The 27,162-nt window shown below is 41.9% G+C and overlaps 2 protein-coding genes across 8 annotated transcripts; one reads left to right on the forward strand and one right to left on the reverse strand.

The window, feature by feature from the left end:
* The first annotated feature begins 2,693 nt into the window (after positions 1-2,693).
* Positions 2,694-14,990, forward strand: hmga1a (high mobility group AT-hook 1a). Of its 7 annotated transcripts, XM_042097693.1 has the most exons (7): positions 2,694-2,785; positions 3,924-4,025; positions 4,790-4,920; positions 7,019-7,125; positions 9,546-9,638; positions 10,762-10,818; positions 12,602-14,990. In XM_042097693.1, the coding sequence occupies exons 4-7, from the start codon at positions 7,036-7,038 to the stop codon at positions 12,665-12,667; spliced, it is 306 nt and encodes a 101-aa protein (XP_041953627.1). In that variant the 5' UTR covers positions 2,694-2,785; positions 3,924-4,025; positions 4,790-4,920; positions 7,019-7,035; the 3' UTR covers positions 12,668-14,990. The 7 variants fall into 7 exon arrangements, with proteins under 7 accessions (XP_041953627.1, XP_041953629.1, XP_041953631.1 ...); XM_042097695.1 differs by lacking the exons at positions 2,694-2,785; positions 3,924-4,025; positions 4,790-4,920 and adding an exon at positions 5,523-5,670; XM_042097697.1 differs by lacking the exons at positions 2,694-2,785; positions 3,924-4,025; positions 4,790-4,920 and adding an exon at positions 5,711-5,862 and having other exon boundaries at positions 9,546-9,642.
* Positions 14,991-16,884: 1,894 nt separating this feature from the next.
* Positions 16,885-23,001, reverse strand: smim29 (small integral membrane protein 29). The gene is given in 4 exon segments (XM_042097689.1): positions 16,885-17,632; positions 20,785-20,890; positions 21,010-21,035; positions 21,906-23,001. Coding segments are annotated over 4 exon segments (495 nt in total). The 5' UTR covers positions 22,200-23,001; the 3' UTR covers positions 16,885-17,563.
* Positions 23,002-27,162: the final 4,161 nt, after the last annotated feature.

Here is a 27,162-nt window from a genome sequence, read left to right on the forward strand (position 1 = left end):
GAACTTGTATTAAAGCCTTACAACATAATTTCAGTTTGATAATTGTAAAGGGGAACACTATGTGATGATAGTCTTTTATAGTATGCCTCTGAAGAAAGTGCCTTGCTTAGGTGGCATGTGTGCTTTTCAGTCAGCATTGACAGTGACAGCTGCTAGACAGGTTCAGGGATGGGTTTAGAGCAGGCGCAAGCGTACCCACTCGCTTCGGATCAATCAAAGCACACAACGGATGGAGAGGCTCTCTGAAATACCAGATGCCCCAACACCAAGGTCATTTTCATTGATTACAGCACACAGAAGCCCCCGTCCAAGACCCCAGACACAGTCACTCAAGGTTACATCCATCTGTCAAAGTGTCTTCTTTGATTCTCTGGCTCTTAATGTGGAACAGATGGGAGGTGACGCTGCACTCATCAAGAGGGGAGTTTGGTGAAGCAGGGGAGTAGTTCATGGAAATAGTTAACTTCTGTCCTCCTTTTGTCTTTCTGTCTTTTTCTATTATTTTTTTCCTCTTTGTATTATATCACCAATACAAACATAGCCACTACAACAACTAAATGATCCATAGCCTACTTGCTGTGCCACTTCCTATCCAAGTGCAAAGGGTGAAGTCTTGCTTATCCAGCTGTAGCCTATTTCAACTGCACTGTTGCATAGAAAAATAGCTTAAGGATCTGGCATTCATAGACAGTTCAAATACACAAACAAATGCTATTTAAATCACTACAGCTCAACAAATTATTATTTTACCAAATCCCATGGCTACTACGTGGTCAGTGTGTTGGTGTGCAGTGCCATCTGTTGGACCTGTCGTGAAGAGCAATCCTATTCCTCTGTGGCTGACATTAGACGAGAATCTCCTGCAGAGAATGGGTTTCCGTGGCAACGGTGAAGAGCTGCTCTTCTTTGGTTTCTTTGTGCGCACGCATTCTTCTTGTCCGCGAGGGCATGTGAAAGGACATGTGTGCACAATGAACTTCATTAGCAGTATCAGAGTTTGACAAAAGAACACCTCAGAACTAACCTAATGAACAAGCGTAGAAAACAAACATTTTTTTCCATCTAAACAACCCAAGTTATGACTAAAACAGCTTTAAAACTCAATTTGTTTGTGATGAAGTTGGCCAGAAATATAGACTATGTCTCAGTATCATAAAAATGAATGAAACAATTCTAATTAAAAAATAGTCATTCCAATTTCCCTTACCAACAATGCCGATCCGAGGCATTAGTAGGGCATGTTCATTGGAACGCCAGCAGAGAAGGGTGTAGGCCTACGCCTATGCTGCTATTAACTGTTGAATGATATTAAAAGCACGAATATGTAAAGTCCCAAACCTTTCTAAATTTTCAAAGACATGCAAATCAGATGTGAAGGCACAATGAGGTCTATACAATGTGCTTCACCAAATCATGTTGCTATGGTAATGTTCAAGCGATACGCGCAAAATATTACCCCACTGTCTCATGCAACATAGCCTATGCCCTCAAGATTGGTATTTCCTTGTCCCATATATTTACCACTAGATGTCGCCAGATGAAAGAGTCGTTTAAGACTTTTTTAATGAGGTCAAGTTGAGCTTTCACTGATACAGGCAATGTCTTCTCGTTCCCATCATCATCATTAACGCGTAGGCCACCAAAGTCGCCAAATAATTACCAAGCAGGCTCAATTTAAAAAGGACTTAATTATTATGTGGGCCAATATCCAAACCGATTGCAAGCTTTTTACATTTAAAAAGAGCATTGTGGAGCGAGGTGAATTTACAACCTGCATACATTTGTGTATAATGATGTTATTGAAAATTATATTAATTTGTGATAAGAGCAGACCTATACTGACTCAATAATGTCTGTGGCCTCTCCAGACTGGAAATATTTGTTTCTGATGTCAGGTGGGGTCACAGGGGGGTCAGCAAACAGATAAAGGTATTTCTTTGACATTTGATAAACACAAGCCACATGAGATTGGGATTTGGGTACTTTCCCTCACGTTGCTCACAGAGCTGACTCATCTTAAACCTCCTTAAAGTATACAACAGTCCAAGGTTAATTGTAATAGAAAACCTATTGTAAAGTATATCTCAACTGAATGTAGACTTAACAATTTATTGTTAGTGCAAACAGGAATCCACAATTGCGTTGTAGCGTAGATAGCAACTGCAATTTTGGTATACGTTCAGATATGCTTGTTACTGACCAGGGTGTGTGTGTGCAATGTAGGCCTTGTTCATCCATTGTCTTAACTGTCATCTACTTAATGTTTTATTACTCTCATGTCCACCAAAGAATTACCCAACAGCCCAGAGAGTGTTCACATTCTAATAAAGTGTTGACCATTGCTTACAGCATAGAAAGTGATAAAATAACTAAAGCAGATATAAGAATGGCTGCATGAAAAAACATACTACCATAGACATGATAAGGACAGTCAACACTGCATTCACTTCAGCAGACCTGTAATATCAAACCATTTTATGTACAAAATGCATAATCAACTATGAAATGGCATTATTTCACCAACTTTTGTCTGGGTTATGAAAATTAATGAGAGTATTAGCTCAGCTACCTTTTTTTTTAATTAAGAATGTTGTAAATGCATTTTGAGAGCATTTGTTTGTTTGTTTTTGGGCCAAGCTCACCACATCCTTATTCAAAGTCCCTATAGGAGCATCACGGATGGGAACACATGTATCAGATGACCTGAGCTGATGTGGACACTGGTGTTGGTCCCACACATCCAAGCAGCAGGATTGTTATTGCACTAGTGATGCCTCTCGGCCAAGTGAGGGCTCACACACGGCTCCGTTTGTTGCACCTTCCATGCACACACACACACACACACACGCCACTTCCTGTTTGTGTGAGTCAGAGAGGAGTCATGTGCGAGTACGGTGAATCAGCTCCGAAAAAATGGTAGGCCTGTCCCTGTCCCCTGATCCACCAGGCCCTCCTCACCATCCGCCCCCTGAAGGGAAAAAAAGGGAAGAGAAAGGAGGAAAAAAGGACAGTGTTCCGCCCCCGTCCTCCTCCTCAAGTGTGGCTCTGATCGCCCTTCCTTCTTTTCTAGCTATGCCTGTCTGGCAGCTCTCTCTCTCCCTCCCTCCCTCTCTCTCTCCCTCCCTCCCTCTCTCTCTCCTTCTGTCCTTCCCTCTCTCTCTCTCTCCCAGGCTATGTGTGTGTGTGTGTGTGTGTGTGTGTATGACTCATTTCCACTTCCAGCAGCCAGAGCCAGATACTACTCACAGGGAAGGGGGAAACCCAGGCATGGTGCAGGAATAGGATGTTTTTGACCAACATCTGTTAGTTGGTTTGGCGGCAAAGCGCTGCGGTTAGCAAATGGCCTAAAAATGGACAGGCGGAGTGGGTTGAGGAAAAGTGTTGGAGGAACAGCAAAGGTGGATGAGTGTAGAGAGAGAGAGAGGGAAGGGGGGAGGAAAAGAAAGTCTGAGGGAGGGTGTGGGGGGGTTGTGGGGTTGGAGGAAGAGGGGTGGTGGGGGTGGAGTGGGCGTTCTCATGCCACAGTGGGCCAAGACCACCCCAAAGTTTAATGGGATTCCCACACCCCAAACGCTGCTGCAGACAGATATCTATACGGACTAAAGGGAGCTTGGTTTGCTGTCTTTTGCTGTCACTGTCTTTCTAAGAAAATGCTTTCATTAAGTGCTTCTGGAATATGGGCAATTTATTTATTAACAGGTGATAAGGGGTGGATAATACTCCACATTTTTGGAATTGGTTTTCTGGGAATAACTTACCTTCATCTAGCATTTTTTTTTTCTGATTTTTTTTTAATCTTAACTGTAAAACACTTTGCGTGTTTACATAAAGTGCTATATAAATGTAACATGTTGGTGTTTTTTTTTTTTTTATTGTTGTTGTGTTGTTTATTTGTTATACTGAATTATTTGTTTCCTATACAGTTCGAGGTGACATTCCATAGACGTCAGTAAGCAGACTGAATTCCACACAGAGGAAGGAATATGGCAAGTTGGGGGATGGGGAAGCAAAGAGAGAGAAAGGAAGTAAGTCTGTGGAGTAAGAGAGAGAGGGGGAGTGAGGAGCAGAGAGAAAGGAAGTAAGTCTGTGGAGTAAAAGAGAGAGGGGGAGTGAGGAGCAGAGAGAAAGAGAGAAGCACTGGCTTACCATGTGAGCACATGCTGGGCAGAACATTGGACTCATTGAGAAAAAAGTGTGCGGCTCTTCATTCATGCTGTGGTCTCTCTCTCTCTTTCTCTCTCTCTCTCTGAATCAGCCCACAAGAGAGTTACACACTCATCTGCCACACCAACAAGTTAGCGGTTGAATAAATATATTTGTCTACGGTATAGGTGCCAAAATAATGCAACCCAAATGAAAGGAGGTGAAGTTGTTAATATAATTATATGCGTATATAATGTATATAATTGTCAAATAATTAAATATATGGTTTAATTAAATTAATGGTTTGAATTATAATTATGAATTATATGAAACAGATTAAGGTTATGCAAACGTACTTATTTACTTGTGTTTTGGGGTGATTCAAAATTGAAAGTTTATAAAGTAACACATGTTTTCTGTACAATTCTACAATGAAAAATAACATAGGCAAGGCAAAATCAGCACGTAGGTTACTTTCAAATATGTTGAACAAAACCCCAAATACCAGTTTTTCCTGAATTAGTTGAACTTTTCTTAGACTCAGTTTGTTTCATTCCTTTACATTTCAACACAAGTAATCTATCTCTTTTTTCGTCTCCTTCCTCTTGTCTCCTACTCACAAACCCCTGGAACCCTGATGTGTCAGTGTTTGTGAGTGACTCAGGGAATGAGACTTCTGGAATGGAGAGCCGTTGTAGATATAAGCAGAGGGAGGTTTTAGGGCAGGGCAGAATCTCCGAAGACCACTGTGGTAACACTGAAAAAGTGCTGCACTAGGTAGGAAATATGGTTACAAAAACTTCAGTGTTTGAAATAGATTGAAACAGTGTTAGATGATGTAAAGTTCATGCAGGTTTTTGATACAGGTTTGCAAAATTGTGATTGCAGTAGGCCTACAAACGAATTATTTTTGTTTATTAACTTTACAAAGTATGTATTGGGGGTAGGCCTACCTCAGTTGTCTTGCAAGGCTGATAACCATCACACTTAGAAGAATGCTCCAGAGGTGTGACATATTCCCAAGTTTCTCCCCAATATCTTCCCCACTGTGCTGAATTGACGTGTAAATTTACACTGACACCTAGCTCTCTGGGCATTGATCGCCCTTAAAGATATCTAGTCTATGCATTTCTTTGTCTGCAGAATAGAAACATGGTTAGCCTACAGTAGCCTATATTTAAAACCAATTACAGCCATGCCTGATCTAAGCTATGAACGCCGGGGTACAACTTTAATAGATGAATTTGTGACTTGCACAAACTTGCACAAAAAATGTTTTTATGTTTTATTTGACCATTTCTGGTAAATAATTTAGTAGGTCTAACACATCTTTAGCATTAGGGAGAATTTAGGTTAATTCTAAATAGAGCACAGGTGAGCCGTATTAAGCTACCCAGATGAGTCCAACTCAAACATTACCGAACACTGCAGAATGTGTACACACGGTAGTCCATTGGTGTAGGCTACCACGGGCTGTGTATTTACACGTTAGAGCACCGGAGAATTTGGCGGGGAAATGAAAACACGGTAAGGAAATATCAGAAAGACCTGCCTACTTATCATATCTCCGCCCACCGTTGTTCTATTTCCCGTGAGGAACCCCTCTTAAATTGCCCTAGAACTCCCTTAGGCAGCCGCCTTTTTTCTTTCATTCGGAGGACACAGTGCTCTATTTTTAGCACAATTTGGACTGACTCCTGGACCGGGTAAATTTATTTGGTAATTTATGTATTTCCTACTTTCTGTGATCCTCTCTCCTTTATTTCCCCTCCCAATGCAAAAGGATTTAAAGGGCTGGGTTGTGTAGCCTTCTTATATTTTCAGTCCCAAAGACGTGAGCATTAGGTCAAGACCTACCCGGGTAAAGCGCTGGCGCCTTTTCGTTTAAATCTGATCAGAAATAGGCTACTGGCTAATTTAGATATGATAGATATTGTAAGGTATACTTTTTTGCAATGACATATTGGAGAATTCGACATAGGCCTATTTATGCATCAATCGTTGTCTAAGACGACCTTGCTTTTCTTTAAACAAATGATTATCTTTGTTTCCATTTTGCGTGGAATTACCAAAGCTATCGCAACATTGTTGCACAAACGTGTTAAGGAAAGCAACATCTCATTATTTAGCAGTTAGTTTCGTGTTCTTACTTAAAAGTAGCGGAAACAGTGCGCGTATTGAGCTACCCCGGCACGAATTTAAAGGGGCAAGAATCTTCGCTTGGTGTTTGTGCGTATTGTGCTTGTACTGTGTTTTCGATTGCGTATTCCGGTCCTCGCTGGAACTGCGGGGCATCCGTAGCAACTGATTTCCAAGCATTGCTGTAGCTAGCTCACCAGCGAGGATTTTTGCTGTGCGTTAAGGTAGGGTCGACTTAACCTTTGTTTTTATCGGCGATTGTATTCGTATGTATCCTAATGAAATATTGCAACGCTTTTGCACGGAAGTGTCAATTAGTGTTTCATATGTCGTTTTGTCGGGGCCGTGGTCCTTAACTATATTGTCAACATTGAGAAAGCCGGTAGCTACATGGCTCACCTGACATCAGTTCTTGACTAACCCCGTCTTCAGCAGCGACAGCTATTTACGCCAAGGCTATTTAAGTGCAGCCGCTCGGCTTATAGGCTACTTGAATGAGTAAACCGTAGGCTACGGCAGCCTATACATTTCATTTCTGCATGACGTGTATGTTTCATTGCGTCTAGCTTATATACTAGTGTGAGGCATTTGTCGCTGGAATAGTTGGGGTAAACCATGTGATCGTCAAAACAGTAGCTGTTTTGTTTGCTTTGGTTAGTGCACTCTGCTAGTGCTCACTGCTTTTGCATGTAACACATTGCGACGTATGAAGCAAATGTTTACCTTTTTTTCGTAGTTTTATAATACAACACGATGAGTGACTCTGCAAAGGATACCGTGTCGCCGAAGGAGAAGGATGGAGCTGAGAAGAGAGGACGTGGAAGACCAAGAAAACACCCACAGGTGTGTAGCATCTTGAGTGAGAATTGATTAGGCTACCGCATTTTGCATAGTTGCTATTAAAATAGATAATCATTCACCATCATCTTGACAACTGTACCCATTTTGCATTTTGTCGTTACAACTCATTGTGCTTAGTAGGCCAGGATGCTATTAGCTATTAAGTCATCATCAGATGGTTCCTAATGTACAAATAGTCATGTACGAATTCTCTTATTCAGTTTGTCATGTCAGACTAACAGTTACTTAAAACTCAGGCCTGACTATTTTACTATTGGGTAGCCTACTATTCTCCTATGCAATTGCCCATGAGGTTTTTTTTTTTTTCAATATAGACAAATTCAGCGTTGTACCTTTATGTGTCATGCATTCTATACATAAGTACAATTGTCTTTTTTGGAAGTGTGTGTGTGCTAATATTGGACCTCCTGTCCTCCATCCCCCATCCCACTTGCATGCATCCACCCACCCATCCATCCTCCCTCTGCTTATTTTCAATGACCATCCTACTCGGCAGGTTGACAGTGGCATGCAACCTGAACCGTTCAAACCAACACTAACCCGCCACGAGTGTCTCTCTCTGTGTTGCATAAGAATTGGTCAGTCAGTCAGTGGGGCTTACTCTGTGGCTGGGCCGTGACTGTCACTAACAGAGGTTAATGCTGGTGTTGGGTTGCATGACTTAATGCTGTTCACTTTAATTAGACAGAGAAGGCACGAAAGCCTGGTCTACCTTCAAATATATTTGGATCCATTGTTTAACTTGAATTAATAATTTCTTTGTAAACGCTTATACACCACAAGCCCTTGTAACACTGGGCAGTTGGGGAAGTGGCTCACTATTGGTGTAGTTTATAATCCAGTATCTTTGAAAAGTCTAACAGGCACAGTTCTGCAAAACAAGAAGAAGATATCCGTTTGTCCCAAAGCTCTGTGTACATTCTTTCAAACGGAAATGCAAAGTCTCTCTCTCTCTCTCTCTCTCTCTCTCTCTCTCTCTCTCTCTCTCTCTCTCTCTCTCTCTCTCTCTCTCTCTCTTCCCCCTCTCTCTCTCTCTCTCTCTCTCTCTTCCCCCCCCCCCCCCCCACACACTCCATTCATCAACTGAAAGCCCTTATAAGTCATGTTTGCACATGCCACGCTTTTATAAACTGCCTTGCCAAACTGGAGTCTCCGCCCCAGCACCTTCACAAGCACCCACTCTCCCAGCATGCTCGGTCTCTTTGTCCAACCATGTGCTCACTGCTCGCTCGCTCCACTACATGCCTACTGTATCAACATGGGTGGCCAGTGCTTCCCCTTCTACCTCCTTTTGTCCCCCCTCCCCCCTCTACAAGCTCATACCCTGCTGTCTGTTAGTTGGTCTCCACCATGCTGGGTAACATGCAGTTAATGTCATTTTTTGTGCTCATAGATTTTTTTTTTTGTGTGCACCGGCCCCGTCTCAATTTCTGGTCTCCGCTTGGCCTCGGCCCCCCTTACAAAGTGCTTGATACACTTAATGGAACTTGGCAACCCATGACTATGTACCACCTGTTGGTCTTAAAGTAGCAACGGGTGTCAGTTGCGCTGACCTTGAACAGTGCTTTCTTTGTGTTGCAACAAAGTTGTCTGCCAAAGAAACTGCATATTGTGACCCATGTTTGACTCTGGGGCCTGGCTGAAGAATACTGGCTCAGATCCTTTTATTTTATAAAGCCTGCAAGATGTGTCAGTCAAGTGTTGAGTCTTTTAAGTGCTAAATTGTTAAGTTATAAAATTCTACTCTTGTTCACAAGACTTCATGTAAAATGAATTTGTCCTGCTGATGAGTTTTTGTGTCACAAATGTATAATGTTGAAACAAAAAATATTCTTAAGTTCAGCACTGCATAGATTATTGCATTACTGTCCTGGAAGGACATTAACCTGGATGCAGTTTTGGGAAGCCTCAGATTATTCACACCTCAGCCTGGATTTTAACACCGCGTCAACTAAGAATGCAACCACTGCCATCAGCATCAGTGTCTAGATCGATCTGTTCTGTCTTATTACTCATCGTGCATGGTGTGCAATAATGAGATCCACTTCTGTGGCCTAACCCAAGCTGTGCCATGGTTACCTCTGCATTTTCCGTTACATGGAAGACAGCGGGTGGCCAGAGGGTGTCCGTCTGAGCCCACATGTCATGTAGATGGGGGAAGAAGACACTGCCGGTCTCACTGAAATATTCAGACCACGTCACACCCTGTGGGATTAAAGCACACACACATACACACGTACACAACACACACAAACACACTCTGTGTGTTTGCGGAAATCCACACCTTTTTGCAGCATGACATGGTGCGTTGGTCACATGTGGTTTCACAATGGGGATTTGGGTTTCGATTTGAGGTTGGTCATCCTCATTGCCAACCATCCTCCTCTTTTCTGTCTCTCCAGGAGCCTAGTGGGTCTCCGACCCCAAAGAGGCCCAGAGGAAGACCAAAGGGCAGCAAGAACAAGACCTCCACTGCCACTGCCGCCAAGGGCAAAGTAAGTCCAAGCCGCCAGTCTGTCTAAGGACATCATGTGCACACAGGGCTGGGTTGAGTTGGTTTCTGTAATACAGGCTTAGCAGCCACCTTTCAGACATCCAATTAAGCCCAGGTATTTTGATCCAGCAGAACCCGGTTAAATACAGGTCACATTAGCAGAGCTAACTGGAGTTGATGGCTGCAGGTGATGCATGTAATGCTGCAGGCAATTCATGTTCTATTATTTTTATTTTATTCTGAATTGGAGCTCTGAAATGTATGTAGAACAGTACACTTTAGGTACAAAAGTTTTTCTTTTTTCTTTTCTTTTTTCTTTTCATTAGCTTCCCCCCCCCCCCCCCCCCCCCTTCACACTGGTTCTTAAAAGGATGTCCTGCAGTAATTTGTGGGTTAACTGTCATATAGTCTATTTCCCCAAAGCTGTCTTAGAAATTGCACTCGTGTATCCTTTTGTCTGAGCTTGCCTCACCGACAGCTCTTCAGATGAAACTGAAATGCTCAGATGCTGGTTTATTCTCCCTATCTTCCTGCCCTTGAGTTTCCTGCCTGCAGAGTGTGTGCATTCGTGTGTGCATTCGTGTGTGGTGTGTGTGTGTGTGTGTTTTGTGCTGCAGGTGCACAGCCAGTTAGACTGTTTCCAAGTTGACAGCCCCCACCACTCCACATGCGCTCCTCCCCTCTCGCTCCCCACCACTCATTCTTTTCCATCTACTGTTGTCATGACAACAGCTGACCCCCTCCTCCCCCCATTCAACTCACCCACTCACACCCACACTTCTGTAGCAATATGTCCTGTATACTATATTGTAGTAGTGCAGTGTGTGTGTGTGTCTGTTTGTATGTGTGTAAGTGAGGGTCTGTTGGCTGATGCCGGTGGTCGAGCGCGCCCGGTCCCACCAGCTGTCTCTGAACCCCAGACCAGGTGGCCGGCGAACTGGAGTGCCCCGCGAACAGTTCCTGTCCTTTCCAAGATAAAAGCCGATGAACTCAATGCCCTCAGGCCATCTGCCCGCAAATATAAATACCAGCTCCCTCTAGTGTCTGCTTTGAGAAACTGCATTTGACAGTGGACCTAATTCCCCCTGCACTCTTTTTTTTCTTTCTTTTTTTTGCTCTCACAGAAAGCCACGGCACCAGAATCTGCAGGGACGAAACGCAGAGGACGACCCAAGAAGGCGGTAAGGGCTGAACTTTCCCCTCCACTCCTTCTCTCCCAGCATTTCTTTTTACATTAATCATATCACAGTTGCATGCACATCCCTTTCATTGAACCACCTGTTAAACAAGCCACCCGTACTGCAGAGCAGTTTAGTGCCCGAAGGTGTGTTTGTGTGTAGAGGGCTGTTGCCCATGGCAATGCCTGAAAACATTTGCATTTGGCTGCTTATCAGGCGAGGGATTTCATGAAGCCCCTTTGCCACTCCAGCCCCTTTCTTTTGCACATATATAGTACAGTAACATAGATATTATTTAGCAGCTCATTAGTAATTTGGTGACCGAGACGTATCGCACATTGATTTTTAGAAAGCTGGAACTGTACTCATGTAATTGGTAAGCAAATAGTAACGTAGCATAGAGGGTACCTTACACTACAAAAGTAATGTGTGCTTCCTTTATTTTCATGGGAAGCTGGTGCTGTAATGTCCAATGTTTAGTAGCAAGAAGCAGTGGTTGAGGAGCATCAGTGTGCATGTAGCAGCTTCAGCAGTGTGATTAATCATTGAGTGAATGTTGACAGATGGGTTGTGTTTGTTAGAAGAGGCCTTGACGATTTAATCTCTTCTTCGTGTGTGTTGTGAAGTCATTTTAGAAAGCATAAAACTCCACTACAACCTTTACACACACACACACACACACACACACCCACCACCACCACCCCTTTCCTTGAAGACTCACTGTTTAGTCATCACAAGCTTTCCTTTTCAACACATTCCTGTAGCATGAAACTGAATACCCCCCCCCCCCCCCATCTCCTCTGCCTCCTCACATGTTTAAACCCATTCAGAAAGTGCCCATTGAAATCCCTGGGCCTTGAGTCACGGCCACAGGGTGCTCTGCCAGACTGAGTCACCCTGGTGAAGCTCTCCATTTCCTGTTTCCCCTTCCAGCTTCCAGGTCATTCAATCCAGAGCAGAGCCTTAGCTTTGCACATGCTCAATTAGTAGAGTGTTGCTCAATTAGTAAAGTGTTGCTCATATTCCAACTAATTCACTGATATTATGTATTTGTTTGGCTGTGGTAGCACTGAAAACATCTTGAATACGGTCAGCCCTATTTTAAGTACTTAACTACTGATTTCAGTAGTACTTAGTTCAGTAATTAATGAACTGGATGAACCGATTTCCTACCACTGTATATCTGCTGCTCAGCTTAAATGTAATGTCTCATGGTGAACCCTGGGGCAGGATCTCGTTCTGTGTACTCACTGGGGGGGGAAAACGATGTGTGTGTGCGCTGGTGCTGCCCTCCCGCACGTTTCCACTCCTTTTTGAACGAGGAGAGCACACAGCAGCAGCAGCAGCAGCAGCTCCTCCTCGTGTCCAGCTGTCTGGGGGCCGTGCCAAGGCCCGCTTTAGTCACCAAGTGGAATGACCCCTTGTTACCCACGGAACCAGCCACTGGATTTTATGAATGAAAGGCAGCAGACCCAGTGGGGGCGGAGGCAAACGTGAGGCAGGCTGGTGGGCGCACTGGTCATTGGGTGGTGTGGGTGTTGGGGGGAGGAAGAGTGAGTGGGTGGGTGGGCGGGCTGTTAGGTGGTGGGAGGTGTCTGCGACAGCTCAGCCTGACTCACTACTACTTTGACTCGTGGGATCCATTAAGCCTGCAGATCACAGGAAACATTGTTTTTAATAGTAGTTTCTAGTTGCAGAGACACAAGCCTGTTAGTCATATACTTGGCTTCCGATGAATGAAACTAATTATTCTAAGCGGGTTGGTTTTTTTTTTTTTTTTGTCCAGGAGAAGGAGGAAGAGCCCTCAAAGGAATCCTCTGAGGAGGAAGAGGAGGAAGAAGAAGAACAGTAACCGTGCAACTTGCGCTACCTCATAATTCAATATGACGGCTTCCTGCCAGCCAGATCTGGACTGAAACACTTTTACCCCAGAGCCACCCTAACCTCGCTCCTGCCATTAACCTCTGTCCACTCTTACTCACGCGGGCTCCAACGGGGGGGGGAGTCGCACAGAACTCATGCATTTAACGTTTCCTCTGCAACACCACTGGAAGACACACTATGTATATCATACATATATCACGGCTTGTATGTATGTGTATATTTGTATATGGGAGTCCTGTTCACTCTGGTTTAGCATCTTATGTCAAATGGTAATGTCTGCGCACCAGGTAAAGGTCATGTTCTGAGTCTTTTAGGCTGAAAATGATTACTGTTATAATATACTCTGTATTTGACAGTTTTTAGAAGCAACAGATCGCAGGACTTGCTTTTCTGCTTTCTGCATTTTTTTTTTTTTTTTTTCTGTAATCCTTCTATACAAGTATCTGAATCTGAGCTGGTTGGTTGGATGTGTGAACTATTAATGTCATTTTATACTGGACAAAGGTGACTTTACCTACTTTGTTTTTCATTTGGTGTGTTCATGTGCTTGTGTAGTTATTCAAAAGTAATATTCACCATCACTTTTCCTTCTTGGTGGAAGAGCAACGTTTTTGCGCAAATTGTAGTGTTTTGGTTTTTTTGCCGCATTCTCAGTGCAACCTTTTATAACCCCTGACCACTGTTTTAACACCCAGCTGTCAATTCTGTCCCCTTTCCAGCCAATTAAACATAATAATTTTCATAAACACAATCATACGTCGTAAAGGTAGACCCTGTCTCGCCTGCACTTGAGAACGCTTTTAGAGATTGCTGTGAGGCCCTATATGCGTTGTTGTGGACATGTTTTGACAACTAGTGGCTGTCTGTTCATGAGTCGCCATAGTGACACCCCCCCCCCCCCCCCCCCCCACCAAGCTTGTTATAGGCCTTAGTGCCACTGACCTTTGTATAGCTTCTGTGAGTCGCATTGTCGCCCTTACTGTGTATAGTGTGACGTTTTTCATCACTTTAATACAGCCCTACGCTATGGTACGTCTCTCACATAATTACAAAACATAGACAGACAGACACATGCATACAGACATACAAGCGCTCAGCAAGACCATCGTTAGTTATCAAGTCTGCATCTTGGCACAAGGGCTGAGGTGCTTCATGTCCATCCACATGACCCTCTTGTCACTTTGACAAGCTGTTTGTTTCTCATTTCTTTTGACTTGACTGTTCTTGAGTAGTTCTTCGTTTCATGGTTTTTCGACTAGGTGTGATGGTGGACCATTCCATATCTTTCAAATCCTTACCCGCTGTAGACATCCTCTTTAGAGTTGGCCACGGTGTACAAGTGGATGTTCTGGTTTTTCCACAGGAAGGCAGCATTTTTTGGGGCTGTATCTCACGATTGTGAAATGTCTTGCCTGCTCTCTGGTTTAAAAAATAAGGCTTGGTATATTTTTTTGTAGTGCTTCTGGAAAGGTTTTTCTTCTCCGTGTCAGGGAAACGGATCACAGTCCAGTGATCTCTCCACAGAACTTATGCTGCTACAAACTCGGACTTAAAAACCCGGAATACTGCAATCGGGCCTAGTGCTCTCTGGCGCTGGTCTGGAAACTCATACCTCAACTTGACAACAGCTTACTTACTTATACCATGTTAGTTTCAGCTGGTCTCAGAACAGCCTTGGTGAGGAGTGTGCGATGTTTAAAGTACAATGTCTGTATTATGGTGTTTTTAGTTCAGTATTTTTGTCTAACAATTTTGGACTTAAGATGCTAAGCTTTTTTACAAAAAGGAAAAAAAGAAACAAAGTGTGCACAAGCACTATCAGCTTTTCAAGATTTGTTCGTGGGAATTATACACACCGTAAATGACTGCATCATGTCTGTAAAACAAATTATTTTTGTTCGTCTTGGCTAAATATGTTCACAGATTGTGGTAGTTTAGCAGTTTTGTGTTTAGTTTTATAATTAGATACTATGGTGCACTGAAACACATTTTTTTTGTTTGGATCATGCATTAATGGTTTTAAAAAGTGTAGTGACAACAGGCCATGGTCTCGATTTTGAAAATTGTCCCACTCTGGTCGGCACCAACCGTCTTAAGTTCAAGCGGTACTGTGGCCGTAGACTCGCCATTTAAATGAGCTGTCCTTGTGCACCGACTTCATCCATGCATACAGTACACCTGCACAAAAAACTGTTTGGGATCAGTCTTTTCATTGTATAAACTGTATTTTTTATTGTGGCCTGCAAGTTTGTATTCCAAAATGGTAATAAAGTCAAAAGTTTTTAATTGCTTTTACTGGCCCTGTTCTTTTGTCTTGTTGCTGGTCAGTGTTAATACTTTATTTATTTGCACATAAATTGTGGCCTACACACAGACAGACCTTCAAATGAAAGACAGATTGAAATTTCAAGAAACAAAAATACTTAAAGACTTCTTTTAAAAACAATTGATATTTTATTTATTTTTACATACATTACTACTCATATAAAAATTCAAGTGTCACGTGCTGCAAAGGGCCTGGATTCACCGAATCAAGATATTTTGGATATGGGCAGTCATGCTTGATCTGCTGCAGTTGTGAGTTGTATTGCATTGGCATGACGAGCATTAGGTTGTATTGCAACAATGCATCTCACAGTCTTTCAATTACTTTGGCACAATTCTTGTTGACATTGTTGAAATTGTATGAAAAAGGAAGAAAATGTGTCATTTGTTAATATCAAAGTGGTATGGTATTACCTAATGGCCACCTTACACCAAATAACTTTGACAAGATTTGGGAAAGATTCTTGAAAGATTGTAGTCTTTTAACTTAAACTTCAAGCTTTACTCAAAACACTCCAATCTTTCAAGAATCTTTCCCAGATCTTGTCCAAGTTGTTTGGTGTAAGGACTCCATAAACTAAAAAAACTGCTAGTACATTGAAGCCAATGAAGAGGTTCACTTATCCAAAATATCATATAGCAACTTGCTACCACCTGCCTAAATTAATGCATTCTACACAATATGGGCTATGAAAAATGACTGACCTCCTCATGCAAGATGGGTAAACCACTACAACATCATACTCGGCTACAGACAAATTATAATGTGATTTACAAAAAAGGTTTTTAAAAAAATTAAATGTTTCACAAAATGTGCCAAAGTAATTCAGACATATGTGTATGGTTTAAGGACCAGATACATGGTGAGTCATTACCTTTTCTTTTAGAACAATCAAATTAAGTCAACTATTGCATCTTAGAACATAAATACAGTTTAGCTCAAATGTCCTTATTGCTTGCTAGAGCTTTAGACCCATAACTCTGTAAACAGTTAGGTGCATCTTACACAGTTTCATTTGCAGATTCATCACAATACATCTAAAGCAAAACCAGTTACAATCAAAGGCTGCGTTTTTTTTTTTTTTTTTTGCATGGCTCCTGTGCATCCAGGCCCTCTTGTGGATGTCACGGGGACTGCAGTGCAAAGCTGAGATGAGCCTTCATGTTCACTCAGCAGAAGTATCCAGTATGAGAGAAGTTCAGCAGTAGCCTTAAATAGCTTAAGCTCTCTTTTAGCAACGTTCATGGTGTGTCTTATGCGGACACTTGCACATGGATGTCTTTTTTGGTGCAAGTCTTTTTAGCATCTGACCACCATGGCAGCCAAAAGAACTACACATATAGTCATTTTTTCCTTTCATAAATAAGCATAGCAATCATGTTCACTTTGGGGAGAAAAGCTGAAGAATGCTTTTGAACAAGGTGAGTCACTTAATTATGATGATTTTGTTATTCTGTTCTTGGTTCCTTGCAGAAAGACATTTCCTGATTGCTGGGCCCACTCAGCCCACTGGTATGCCACAAAGCGGAGGCTACATCCATCCTTATGAGGCTCTAAATGAGATGGCCCTCAGCAGGACATTCCTCCAGAGCTAGTCACAGCAAAGCACAGCACTCAAACATGGGTCACGGTCAATAGAGACACGGAAGGACAGTAGGGCCAAAAAAGGAAGGAAAAAAAAAAAAAAAAACACACACAAATAAAGTCCTTCAGGGACACGGGACCCTTTCTCTCCAGGTGGTACCTCACTTGACCACACCTGCTGATTCTGATCTTGCCCTGGCCCGCCACATTAGGGCTAAATCCAACCCAGTGTCACCTCCCCTCTCAGTCTCCTTCAAGGCCACTAGATCTTGTCAAAAAATAGTCCCAGAAAAAATATTTATGACTTCTGGCTTCAATACCAGCCAACATCGAGAAATTCTCATGTGGGAATGAATGTCTGTTATCTGATTGCATTCAGAAGGACACTTCATTTCACTTCTGACACTTCACCTCACATTGGCAGAGAAGTCCTGTCGCACACACTGTGCCTGACGAGGGATATATTAAGGTGCGTCTTTATATAGTTATGTTATAATTTTCATCAGTGTAAACTACCTAACCACGCCTATGCTTAAAAAGGTATTCCTCAGGTTTCAGTAGTCAGCAACACATTAACACAAGATAAAAACATTCCATAAATAAACTTGTAACAAACAAACATAACACAAATAAAATACAATAAATGCAACCAACACAGCAAATGTACCACGAACAGAAAGTTGTAACTATATACAGTGATGCGTGCCACCAGTGGTTATTTGAGTCCTGAGATGAGACTCGATTTAAATGAAGTGAGAAAATGAGAGGTGATGTGATGAGATGAGGACTTTGTGGGGTTAAGAAAGACACAGGGTGGTGGTCAGGCAAGATGCCCGCAGTGCAACAACCCTGCCCCTCAGAAGATACCTGGGATCCTCCCTGATGGTGGACACCAGAGTGTGTGTCGTCCACAATGCGCAGCTGAAATGCTTTCAATGGATGCCCTCCCCCTCTTCATCCTTGAGCTTCTTTCATCAACAGAGGGCGCTCTTGCTGGTAGCTTCTCACCCAGCTCTGCACCACCTGAGCACACAGAAGGAGTTGAAAATGACACGGAGGTTAGAGTCTTCTGGTGCTGGCGGAAGGAACCTGAAAAGTAGTTAGGAAAGGACATAGGACAAATTTGACACTCCGACTACAACTATGTACTCAAGATATGTCTGCCTGTCATCTTCATAGAATGTCATTGTCTTTGGGTTCTCTACAGCAGACATTGATGGAATGAAACATTATATATATATATATATATACACACATGATAAGGTCCTCAGTGTAAAAGGTAACCTCCAGTAAAAAGGTTAGCCTCATAACATTTAGGGCATACACATTAAAAAGTAACAGTGTGTAAAGAAATAGAACAAATCACTTTATAAATGTAATGTTCATGAAGTATCAATTTGCATAGAAGACTGCACTGAAATGACTACACTGACAAGAAAAGTACCACACTGCCACTTGTTGCAAGCATAGAAAATTGCTTTTTCCATGCTCTCTGACAACGGCAAATCGCAAACTTGTTGTACAAGACTCCATTTCAAATGAGTGATTACATGCAAAAACCACATCGATTGCCCAGACCATTTGCAAAATAAACAGTGCTTTCACAAACAGTGCTTTCATCAACTAGGAATTCTCAGGACACATCCTTGCACAGCAATCACTACTATAGTCCATCTATAATCACCACATCGAGGCTCTCGCTCTCCTAAACAGCAAAAGGGCACTCACTGTGTGGATCTAATCCATCAACGAGAAACTTCTAAATGATCTTGTTGCCTAGCAACTTTAAGGTTTGATAGTTATAATATACCTATTGTGCTGCATTGAACATTACGGCTCTTGAAAAGAAAGTCCAGATTGACCCAATAGGATGTCTCCAGACAGACACATTCTGTCCTGCCATGCAGCGCAATATGAATCAATATACAATTCCACATAAAAACTGCAGAGTGCTACACTTCAACAACACAGGGGTTTTGTCCATCAAGCTGATCAAGGTTTTGATAATGGTTTTGAATTCACAATTCAGACCCTTTTATGAAGTTGTGCATTGCTTTGAAGACTATGTTGACTATGTTCCTACAGTGAATAATCTGGTTAGGGGGGAGATATTTGGGGAAAATATGTGGAAATGAGAGATCAGCAAAAGACTGCTTCATTGGTGCATGTTTTAATAACTATACACAATAAATACAGTACCCTCCAGAATTATTGGCACCTCAGCTAAAGTTGACTAAAAAGAGGAATATAAAATCATCTTTTGGAAATTGATCTTAATGCCTTAAGTAAAACAATGAGGAAATATCCAGCCTTTAAGGACACCATTTTCTTTGTGAATGAATAATGTATCATAAATAAATAAATGTTCTTCCTTAAAATACAGGGGTCATAAGTATTGGCACCCCTATGTTAAATTTCCAGAGGCAGGCAGATTTTTATTTTTAAAGGACAGTTATTTCATGGATCCAGGATACTATGCATCCTGATAAAGTTCCCTTGGCCTTTTGAATTAAAATAGCCCCACAATATCACATACCCTTCACCATACCTAGAGATTGGCATGGTTTTATTTTTATGCTCATTGAGCTCAATGCTAATCAAACCAGCTAATAGGCTAGGCGCTATTTTTGGCAGACACTAAACACTGCACATCACCAAAAACGCACCATCCCTATTCTGAAGCATGGTGGTGGAAGCATCATGCTGTTGGGATATTTCTCGACAGCAGGCCCTGAAGGCCTTGTAAAAGCAAAAAATTTCAAATTAATTCAGCAAAATATATGGAAATCCTGGAGGACAGTCTGATTCAGTCTGCAAGAGACCTATGACTTGGGAGAAGATTTACACTCCAACAAGACAATGGGCCTCATTCACCAACCGTTCAAAGAAATTTGTTCTTAAAACCTACTTACGCAGTTTTTACGAAAATTATGGTATTCACCAATATTTTCTTGTTCTCAGGTAAGAACAAAATCTACGAACACTCAAGAGCACTCTTACGAACATTTGAGAACTGACTTGTTTGTGCAAAAAAAATGGTTATTGCATTTTCATCATATCTGCAGGTGTAAAATATAATATAATTTAAATGACATCTATATATTTTATCATTTAGGATATTTTTGAATAAAAATATTATTTTTTAAATAAAATAAATAAAACAAATTCCACTATTTTTCAAAGCATTAATGTATTTTAGAATAAATAAATGAACACAACAAATAACACTTCAGCAGTGCTTTCACTTTCATATACGGTATGTAGTGTATAATATTCGGTACAAATGAAAGTTGTGGCTTCAGCCTCAATTTCTGCACACGGCCCTGCAATATCATGCTTTTTTATGGGGATTGACAGGGCGTTTACCTATGCTAATTAAGAACAATTGGCACGCCCTGACAACTTAAAAAGAAATGGGATTCAGCATGATAGGAACAAAACTGCGAACGATTCTGAGGTTTAAGAACAGCTTTGTGAATCTGCCTAAGAGTTTTTGTAGGACCTTCTTAAGAACACAGTTAAGAAAATTCTTAGGAAGATATTGGTGAATGAGGCCCAATGGGCTGAAACCTACAGCGAAAACTACACAAAAATGGTTTATAGACCACAAGGTGAGTGTTCTGGAGTGGTCGAGTCAAAGCCCAGACCTCAATCCGTGGCTGGACTTAAAAACGGCTGTTCGCACCTGATCCCCTTCCAACCTGGCTTGAGCAGCTTTGCAAAGAAAAATGGAGTAAAACTGCAGTATCCAGATGTGCAAGCAATTGAGACCTATCTATGCAGACTCCATGCTTTCATGGTGGCCAAAGGTGCATCTACTCAATGCTGACTTGAAGGGGGTGAATATTTATGCAATTGCATATTTTGTGTTATATATTTTTAATTAATTAACATTACTTTGTAGAAATCTGCTTTCAATTTGACATTAAAGAGGGGATTTTTGTAAATGATTGTAAAAAATGCCAAATTAAATTGATCAAGATTAATTTAGAAACTTTAACCATTTAGAAACTTTAACCATTTAGAAACGCAGTAAAAGGGGAAACATCCAAGGGGGGTGAATCATTTGTATAGGCACAGTATGTGTTTCAGCGACCGTGTTAGCAACCATCAGTTAAGGCAGTGTTAAGCTGTTTTGGACAATATCAATTTCATGTCAAATTGGAGTCACCCACCTTAGTGTCCTCCTCCCTCCAGAGCATTTCTTGTTCGGCTTCGTTCACCTCTTCTGAGGGGTCATATGTGTAAACTGGGAGCAGCTGGTGTCGAAGCCGGTCGAGCCTTCAACAGGGACAAACAAAGCACTTTATAAGTATAACATCCAGTCTACATCTGCGGTGTGTCATTGCAACAACAAAACTGAACTACGGTGACGGTTGAATGGGCATGAAGAAATTCACCTTCGCTTCCTCCGTATGTAGAGCACCTGCAATCAAAGCAGAAGTCACTTTACATTTCTCTGTTGTATAAATACCAGCTCAATGGTATTGTAAATACAACAAATAACAAACAAGGATACAGGACTTATCTATGGCTTTCTTAGACTCACTGTATAACAACCAACACCAAACTTTGTCTATATTTGTCTATGTATTTGTCATAAATTCAATATGGTATTATTGTGTATTGCTGACATGTTTTCTTGAAACTTGTTATGGCTTTACAAAATATTACAATTTAAACTTTAAAGCTACAAAATCAGCCATACTAGTCAACTGGGTTGGTGAGATATTCAAACTTTGGCAATTCCACCCTTCGCACCAACAATCACCATGATTGGTTTTGACTGGCATCCTGAATGGGCATGTCCTGCCTAAAGCCCACTCTCAGTTTTGGATTGGTTAGGATAGAGCCTGAGACTGACCGACTTCAGGACAGAATATTTCTGGAACGTTGGACTGGTCAATGCACCTAGTTCACAAAACCTTGTCTGCTGTTTAAGAAATGATTTTGAGCACATTTCAGCATAAAAGCATAACATTTAATTTACTCTTCAAGCCAGACTTCCTGCTGCAAACTACAAAAAATGAATCCTTGTCTGTGCGCCTCATTACAGGCTAACTTGTTTGAGACATTCCCATCATGTGATTCTGCATTCTTCATTCAAGTCCCTGACTGCCACACCACTGCCACACACACACACACACACACACACACACACAAAAGTCCCTCCTTATAGTAAAAACTATAAGTTCAATGCCCCGTCTACACTCTAGTGAGCATTCACGATTCCTGACGCAAACATACAGCAAGCTCTCTCCGTACAGCTTTGTTAGCTATAGCCAAGCCACCTTACCACTGCTGTCACAATTCCGATGATGGTGACGAGGAAGAGGGGGACCAGCACGTAGCCCACCGCCACATCTTTGTCTGCGATGGAGGGAGGCTGGGTAGTAGAGTTCATGGCGCGTTCCAAGGAGGGGGGCAGGAGGAAGGGGGAAGGAGGAGGAAGAGGAGGAGGGAAAGGGGGGTGCACCCCTTGTTTTAGAAGTGGCGAGCCTCGTCCCTGACCGTGGTTGAGCGTTTGTGAGGCAGTGCAGCGCTCCTCAGGTTTCCTCCCAGTTGTTTACGCCTCATCGTCGGGATTCATGTGACTTCCACATGGTTTCTCCCCCCTCACTAATCAGTGTGAAATCTGTTTAAAGAGAAGGAGGGGCTGGCTTGAAGAACAGAGGAGGAAAGATAAGGAATGACTACTGGACTCGCTTCTTGTCATGGTGTGGAGAGAGTGTTTTATTGGCATGACTGAAAAAAAGTGGTGTATGGAACTAAAGCTTTTTGGTCTGCCATTTTAAAAAACAAAGTGCTAGCTTAAAGTGCTTATCAGCCATTCTCATTTTGAAAATGTAGGATGTCCTTGTTATGGCTTTTGGTCATTTTGATTTAATTGACTTTTTGCAATGAAGTGTAGGTGAGTCTTAAATAATCTCCAAGACTGTTTTAGTGCCTAGTATGCCTAACCACAACCAGCTTAAGTTAGGAACCATGCACACAGCGGTAAACCTCCAATGGCTTAATTCTCCTTGCAAAACAAGGTCACCGAGTTACCCAGGTTTGTCAGTAAACCACGTGGCCTACTTGGAATCCCCCCTGTAGTCTTCGCTTGAGCTGGTTACTTCCGCCAAGGTTGTTTCAGGTTCAGTTTGTCTGTTTGTTTGTTTGTTTGTCTGCCAGCAGTGCCACAAACTAGTGGGCCTATTCTTACAAAAATATATGTAGTTTTTTGAGTGTCAAAATTGCTCTAAAATTCAAGAAATTCCTTGGAGATCATATATAAATCCAGTATTTGGGGCATGATTTTTTTTTTTCAACATTGTATTGCACTGCAGAAATTGACTAGCCTGACCCACATTAAAGGAGAATTCCGGTGTGATAGACCTAAAGTCTGTTGAAACATGATACCGAGTGTGAACATATGTCTCATAGCCCATCTCGGCTTGTCCCCTGCACTCCAAAATCTGGCGCTAGTTAGCCGATGCTACCAACAGCTTTTTCAATGGTGGTGCTTCAGCATCGGGCTAGCCATGCAAATAAATCACTGTTTTACACCATTTACGAGGCTCAATGTATCTCCACACTTCATTGGTAGACTTCCGAGGGCCCTGACATTTAAAACGAGACATTGAGAACTTTGAAAAAGCACTGGTAGTTTACTTACAAGACGATTTATACAGACAGTTAAGGGTGTGACTTTCGAAACCGATGTCTCGAATCAGTGTCGAGGCTTCGAAGCACAAGTGTTTCGAAACACTGCTTCGAAACGCGGTTCAAAATCCCCATGTCATGTGACCACTGCTTCGAAACATCGTTCAAAATCCCCATGTCATGTGACCAAAGTTAAGTGAACCTTCGGTGCATTTCACCGGTGTCGGCAGGCGTGCCCGCGCATTCAATTAACAGTGTGTAGACTATTCTTAAGCAATAACCATGATGGTGTAGTGGTTAGTGAGGGCGTTTTTTGCACGGTAGGCCTAGCCCAGGCTGCTCAAATGTGGTTCGATCCCCGTTTGATTCAAGTTATTGTTTCAGATCGTATCTGTTTATTTTTTTTACTTCATCATTAACCACACAGTTTCAACTAAACTCTCAGAATGGTCAAAAATCGAGAGTCTTTATAAGAAGAAAGTGATTTAGAGAACACCATCGGCAGCAATAAGAATCTCTTTATTGTCACTTCATGTGGTCTCCCATCCAGTAATTGACCAAGGGCATGACTGCTTAGCTTTTGCAAAGACTGAACACAGGTAACACAGCAAGCCACAAACTTTAAAGACTACATCTACAATACGAAGCATTTGACAGATTTGTTTCACCCTAAACAGCTCTGAGGTGTCGGAATTGTTTCGAAGCTTCGGAACAATTCGGCACAATTGCTTCAAACGTTTCAGTGTTTCATAAAGCCTCGCTTTGCCCATCCCTACAGACAGTATCTTCACGAAGTTTAGCGTTTGCAGCCATCTTGAATTTAGTCACGACAAGTCGAGCGACGAGTAAGAATGAACAGGTATGATAAGGGATCAGATTCCAAAAATAATTCCGTGGAAATGCATGGATTCCAGTTGCTGCTACTGGAAGAAACTGGAATCCATGCATTTCCACGGAATTATTTTTGGAATCTGATCCCTTATCATACCTGTTCATTCTTACTCGTCGCTCGACTTATCGTGACTAAATTCAAGATGGCTGCAAACGCTAAACTTTGTGAAGATACTGTCTGTATAAATCGTCTTGTAAGTAAACTACCAGTGCTTTTTCTCAATGTCTCGTTTTAAATGTCAGGGCCCTCGGAAGTCTACCAATGAAGTGTGGAGATACATTGAGCCTCGTAAATGGTGTAAAACAGTGATTTATTTGCATGGCTAGCCCGATGCCGAAGCACCACCCTTGAAAAAGCTGTTGGTAGCATCGGCTAACTAGCGCCAGATTTTGGAGTGCAGGGGACAAGCCGAGATGGGCTATGAGACATACGTTCACACTCGGTATCATGTTTCAACACACTTTAGGTCAATATCACACCGGAATTCTCCTTTAAAATGTAGGGTCTGGGCACTCACCGTTCGCAGTGCTCAGTCCGAGGGGCAGAATAATCGGTCGTTTTTCAAATTCCCTCTGCACGCAATAGGACAGCGCAAGGAGTCCCATGCGTTTCCCACGAGCGGCGCTAGTTGGCTAGTTCAAACTTTTGCCAACTTAATAAAAGCTTAACTCGTGTCATACTGTTCACCAACAGCAACATTATCTTATTTGTTTTCAATTAGCAGGGAATTCAAGCCAAACCGTTGCAACTCTGCCATCAATCATTATGTTAAGCCCGCCTAACGACTCTATACACGATTTGATTAGCCTGAGAGAAGTTTATTTTTTCGAGCTAACAAGCCAACGGAGAGTTGCTAGACTAGCCCTGGCAGCAAGGGTGCGTCTAGATTTCTAGGCTAGAAATTGACATTTTTTACATGAAACTACATTTTACTGCATTGTAGGCCTACTTCAGAAAAACTGCAGTAGGCTAGGCTATAACTCAATTGTTTGGTCCCATAACTGCAGTTATTTTTTTGTAAAAGTATTTTCATGGTGGAGCGGGTAGTGTGGGTCATCCTAAACATGGTACAGCACCACAAATTCTCAATTTTATAATTTTTCACATTGCGAGATTACATTTTCATGCACACCATGTTCCTGTTTTAATCAGAATAGTGATAATATTCTGATTGCATATGATTCATGTAAATACCTTATTCCAGTTGTCATAACCCGATTAAGATAATCCAATTACTTAAAACCAGAAAAAGACCCCTGGCATTCCAGCAAACAATTTTTGGTTCAAGGAACATTAAGCAAATATTCGCTGATGGGTGCAAAAATGTTCGCTGTGAATGTTCCCTGAAGGCAACTCAGAAACTATTTCTTAGCATTCCGCTATCGTTCCATTGTGGTCAAGTCTTTAGTTCGGGGAATGTTCGCGGGACATAAACCATGTTCAAAGTCCGAGCAGAGGAGCCAGTATAAAAGATTTTATGACGTCTTTTATATAGCAATTTTGTACATAACGTTCGTTCAACATCTTCTTTCCTGGACATTGCATATGCAATATGATAATTTTTTCGTAGGGGAAGGAACTCCCCAGCAAACATAACGTTCAGGTAACATTCTCTAAATGTCTGCAAGTTACACAAAATGAAACCTTTAGACAACGTTCTAGGAACATTCTATAAAGGTTTACTTTTGTGTACCATTCAGCAAACATTCCTGGAATGTTCTCTTATAGATGCTTTGTGTGACCTTCAAACCTATAGTGAACCTTCCCTGAAGGTTCTATTAAGGTTACATTTTGTAACCTTTCACAAACGTTCCTAGAATGTTCCCTTGTGGTCGAACCATAAAGTAACCTTTCGGGAACATTGCCTGAAGGTTCTATTAAGGATACATTTTTTATTATTATTATTATTATTGTTTTCAAGACTGAAATTATGAATATTTTGGAATTCATCGATGGGTGAAAGTATCGCAATATTCGTTAAAAGGTTGTGCAAGAAGCAATGTTTACTCGCACTGCTGAAAGATAAAGAAGCGGTGGAAACCTCAAAGAGACTGAGACGTCATGACGCAGATACTATACGTCTGGTTTATTTAGAATAGGTCGATTAACACGTAAACGGGAACATTCAGGTAGCTCAACACATGTAAATTCAGACACAAAACATCTTATTCAGAATATTGCCATAACCATAAGGACCTTCATCGGAATATGGTGTGCATGGAAACGTAGTGATTGACTGTCTGCGCTTCATATGGAGTAAATTCCTGATATCATTCAACAGCGTTGATCTTTCATTACAGATTAACAGCAGGACATCAATGAAACTTGAGCTAACAGTAAGTGATCAATGAGACCTAATCCGTGTGTGTTTGCTGATACAGTGACCTAACGTAGCCCTTAGCCTTAACGGCAAAACAGTTCTGCAGTCACAGCCAAACTGATTTCCTTGTGCTACCTATAGTTGCCAACAACATATGACCGAAAAATCAACCCTCCTTCATTTTTCATATGCATGCCTCGGTCATCTTTGTTCACACCGCCAACGAAAGAAAACGAAGCCAAAGAGGCAGGAATCATACGGGCACTCACCTGAAAGATTGTCTTGACACCAGGAAGAAAAACACGAGGGAGAAATAAGAGAAGTGGGCGGTGACAGAATGACTTGTCAATTCTATTGAGAGGCCTCTGACTGCATTGCTCTGATCGGGGCTGGGCTTATGTGGGGCGGAGCTCATCGTTGAGCTCAGCCCACGCTGAACATGTCCCTTCTGAAAGGCCCCTCACTACACCAGAGACTTTTATGAGGAGACAGCACTTAAAGAATCTCCCATATTGTATGGGGTTAGTTCGTAACGCAAACATGGCAGTCGTCTACACATATTCCGCCTCTTCCGCCGCCAAAAGTTGACATGTGAATACATCGTGCCAATCATGTGGTATGTTGTAAATACATCGTGCCAATCATGTGTTGTGATCTCGCAGCTGGAGGAGGTAGGTGTCGTGATTCATGAAGCAT

The sequence above is a fragment of the Alosa sapidissima genome, chromosome 7, assembly GCF_018492685.1.
Source record: "Alosa sapidissima isolate fAloSap1 chromosome 7, fAloSap1.pri, whole genome shotgun sequence".
NCBI classification, from domain to species: domain Eukaryota; kingdom Metazoa; phylum Chordata; class Actinopteri; order Clupeiformes; family Clupeidae; genus Alosa; species Alosa sapidissima.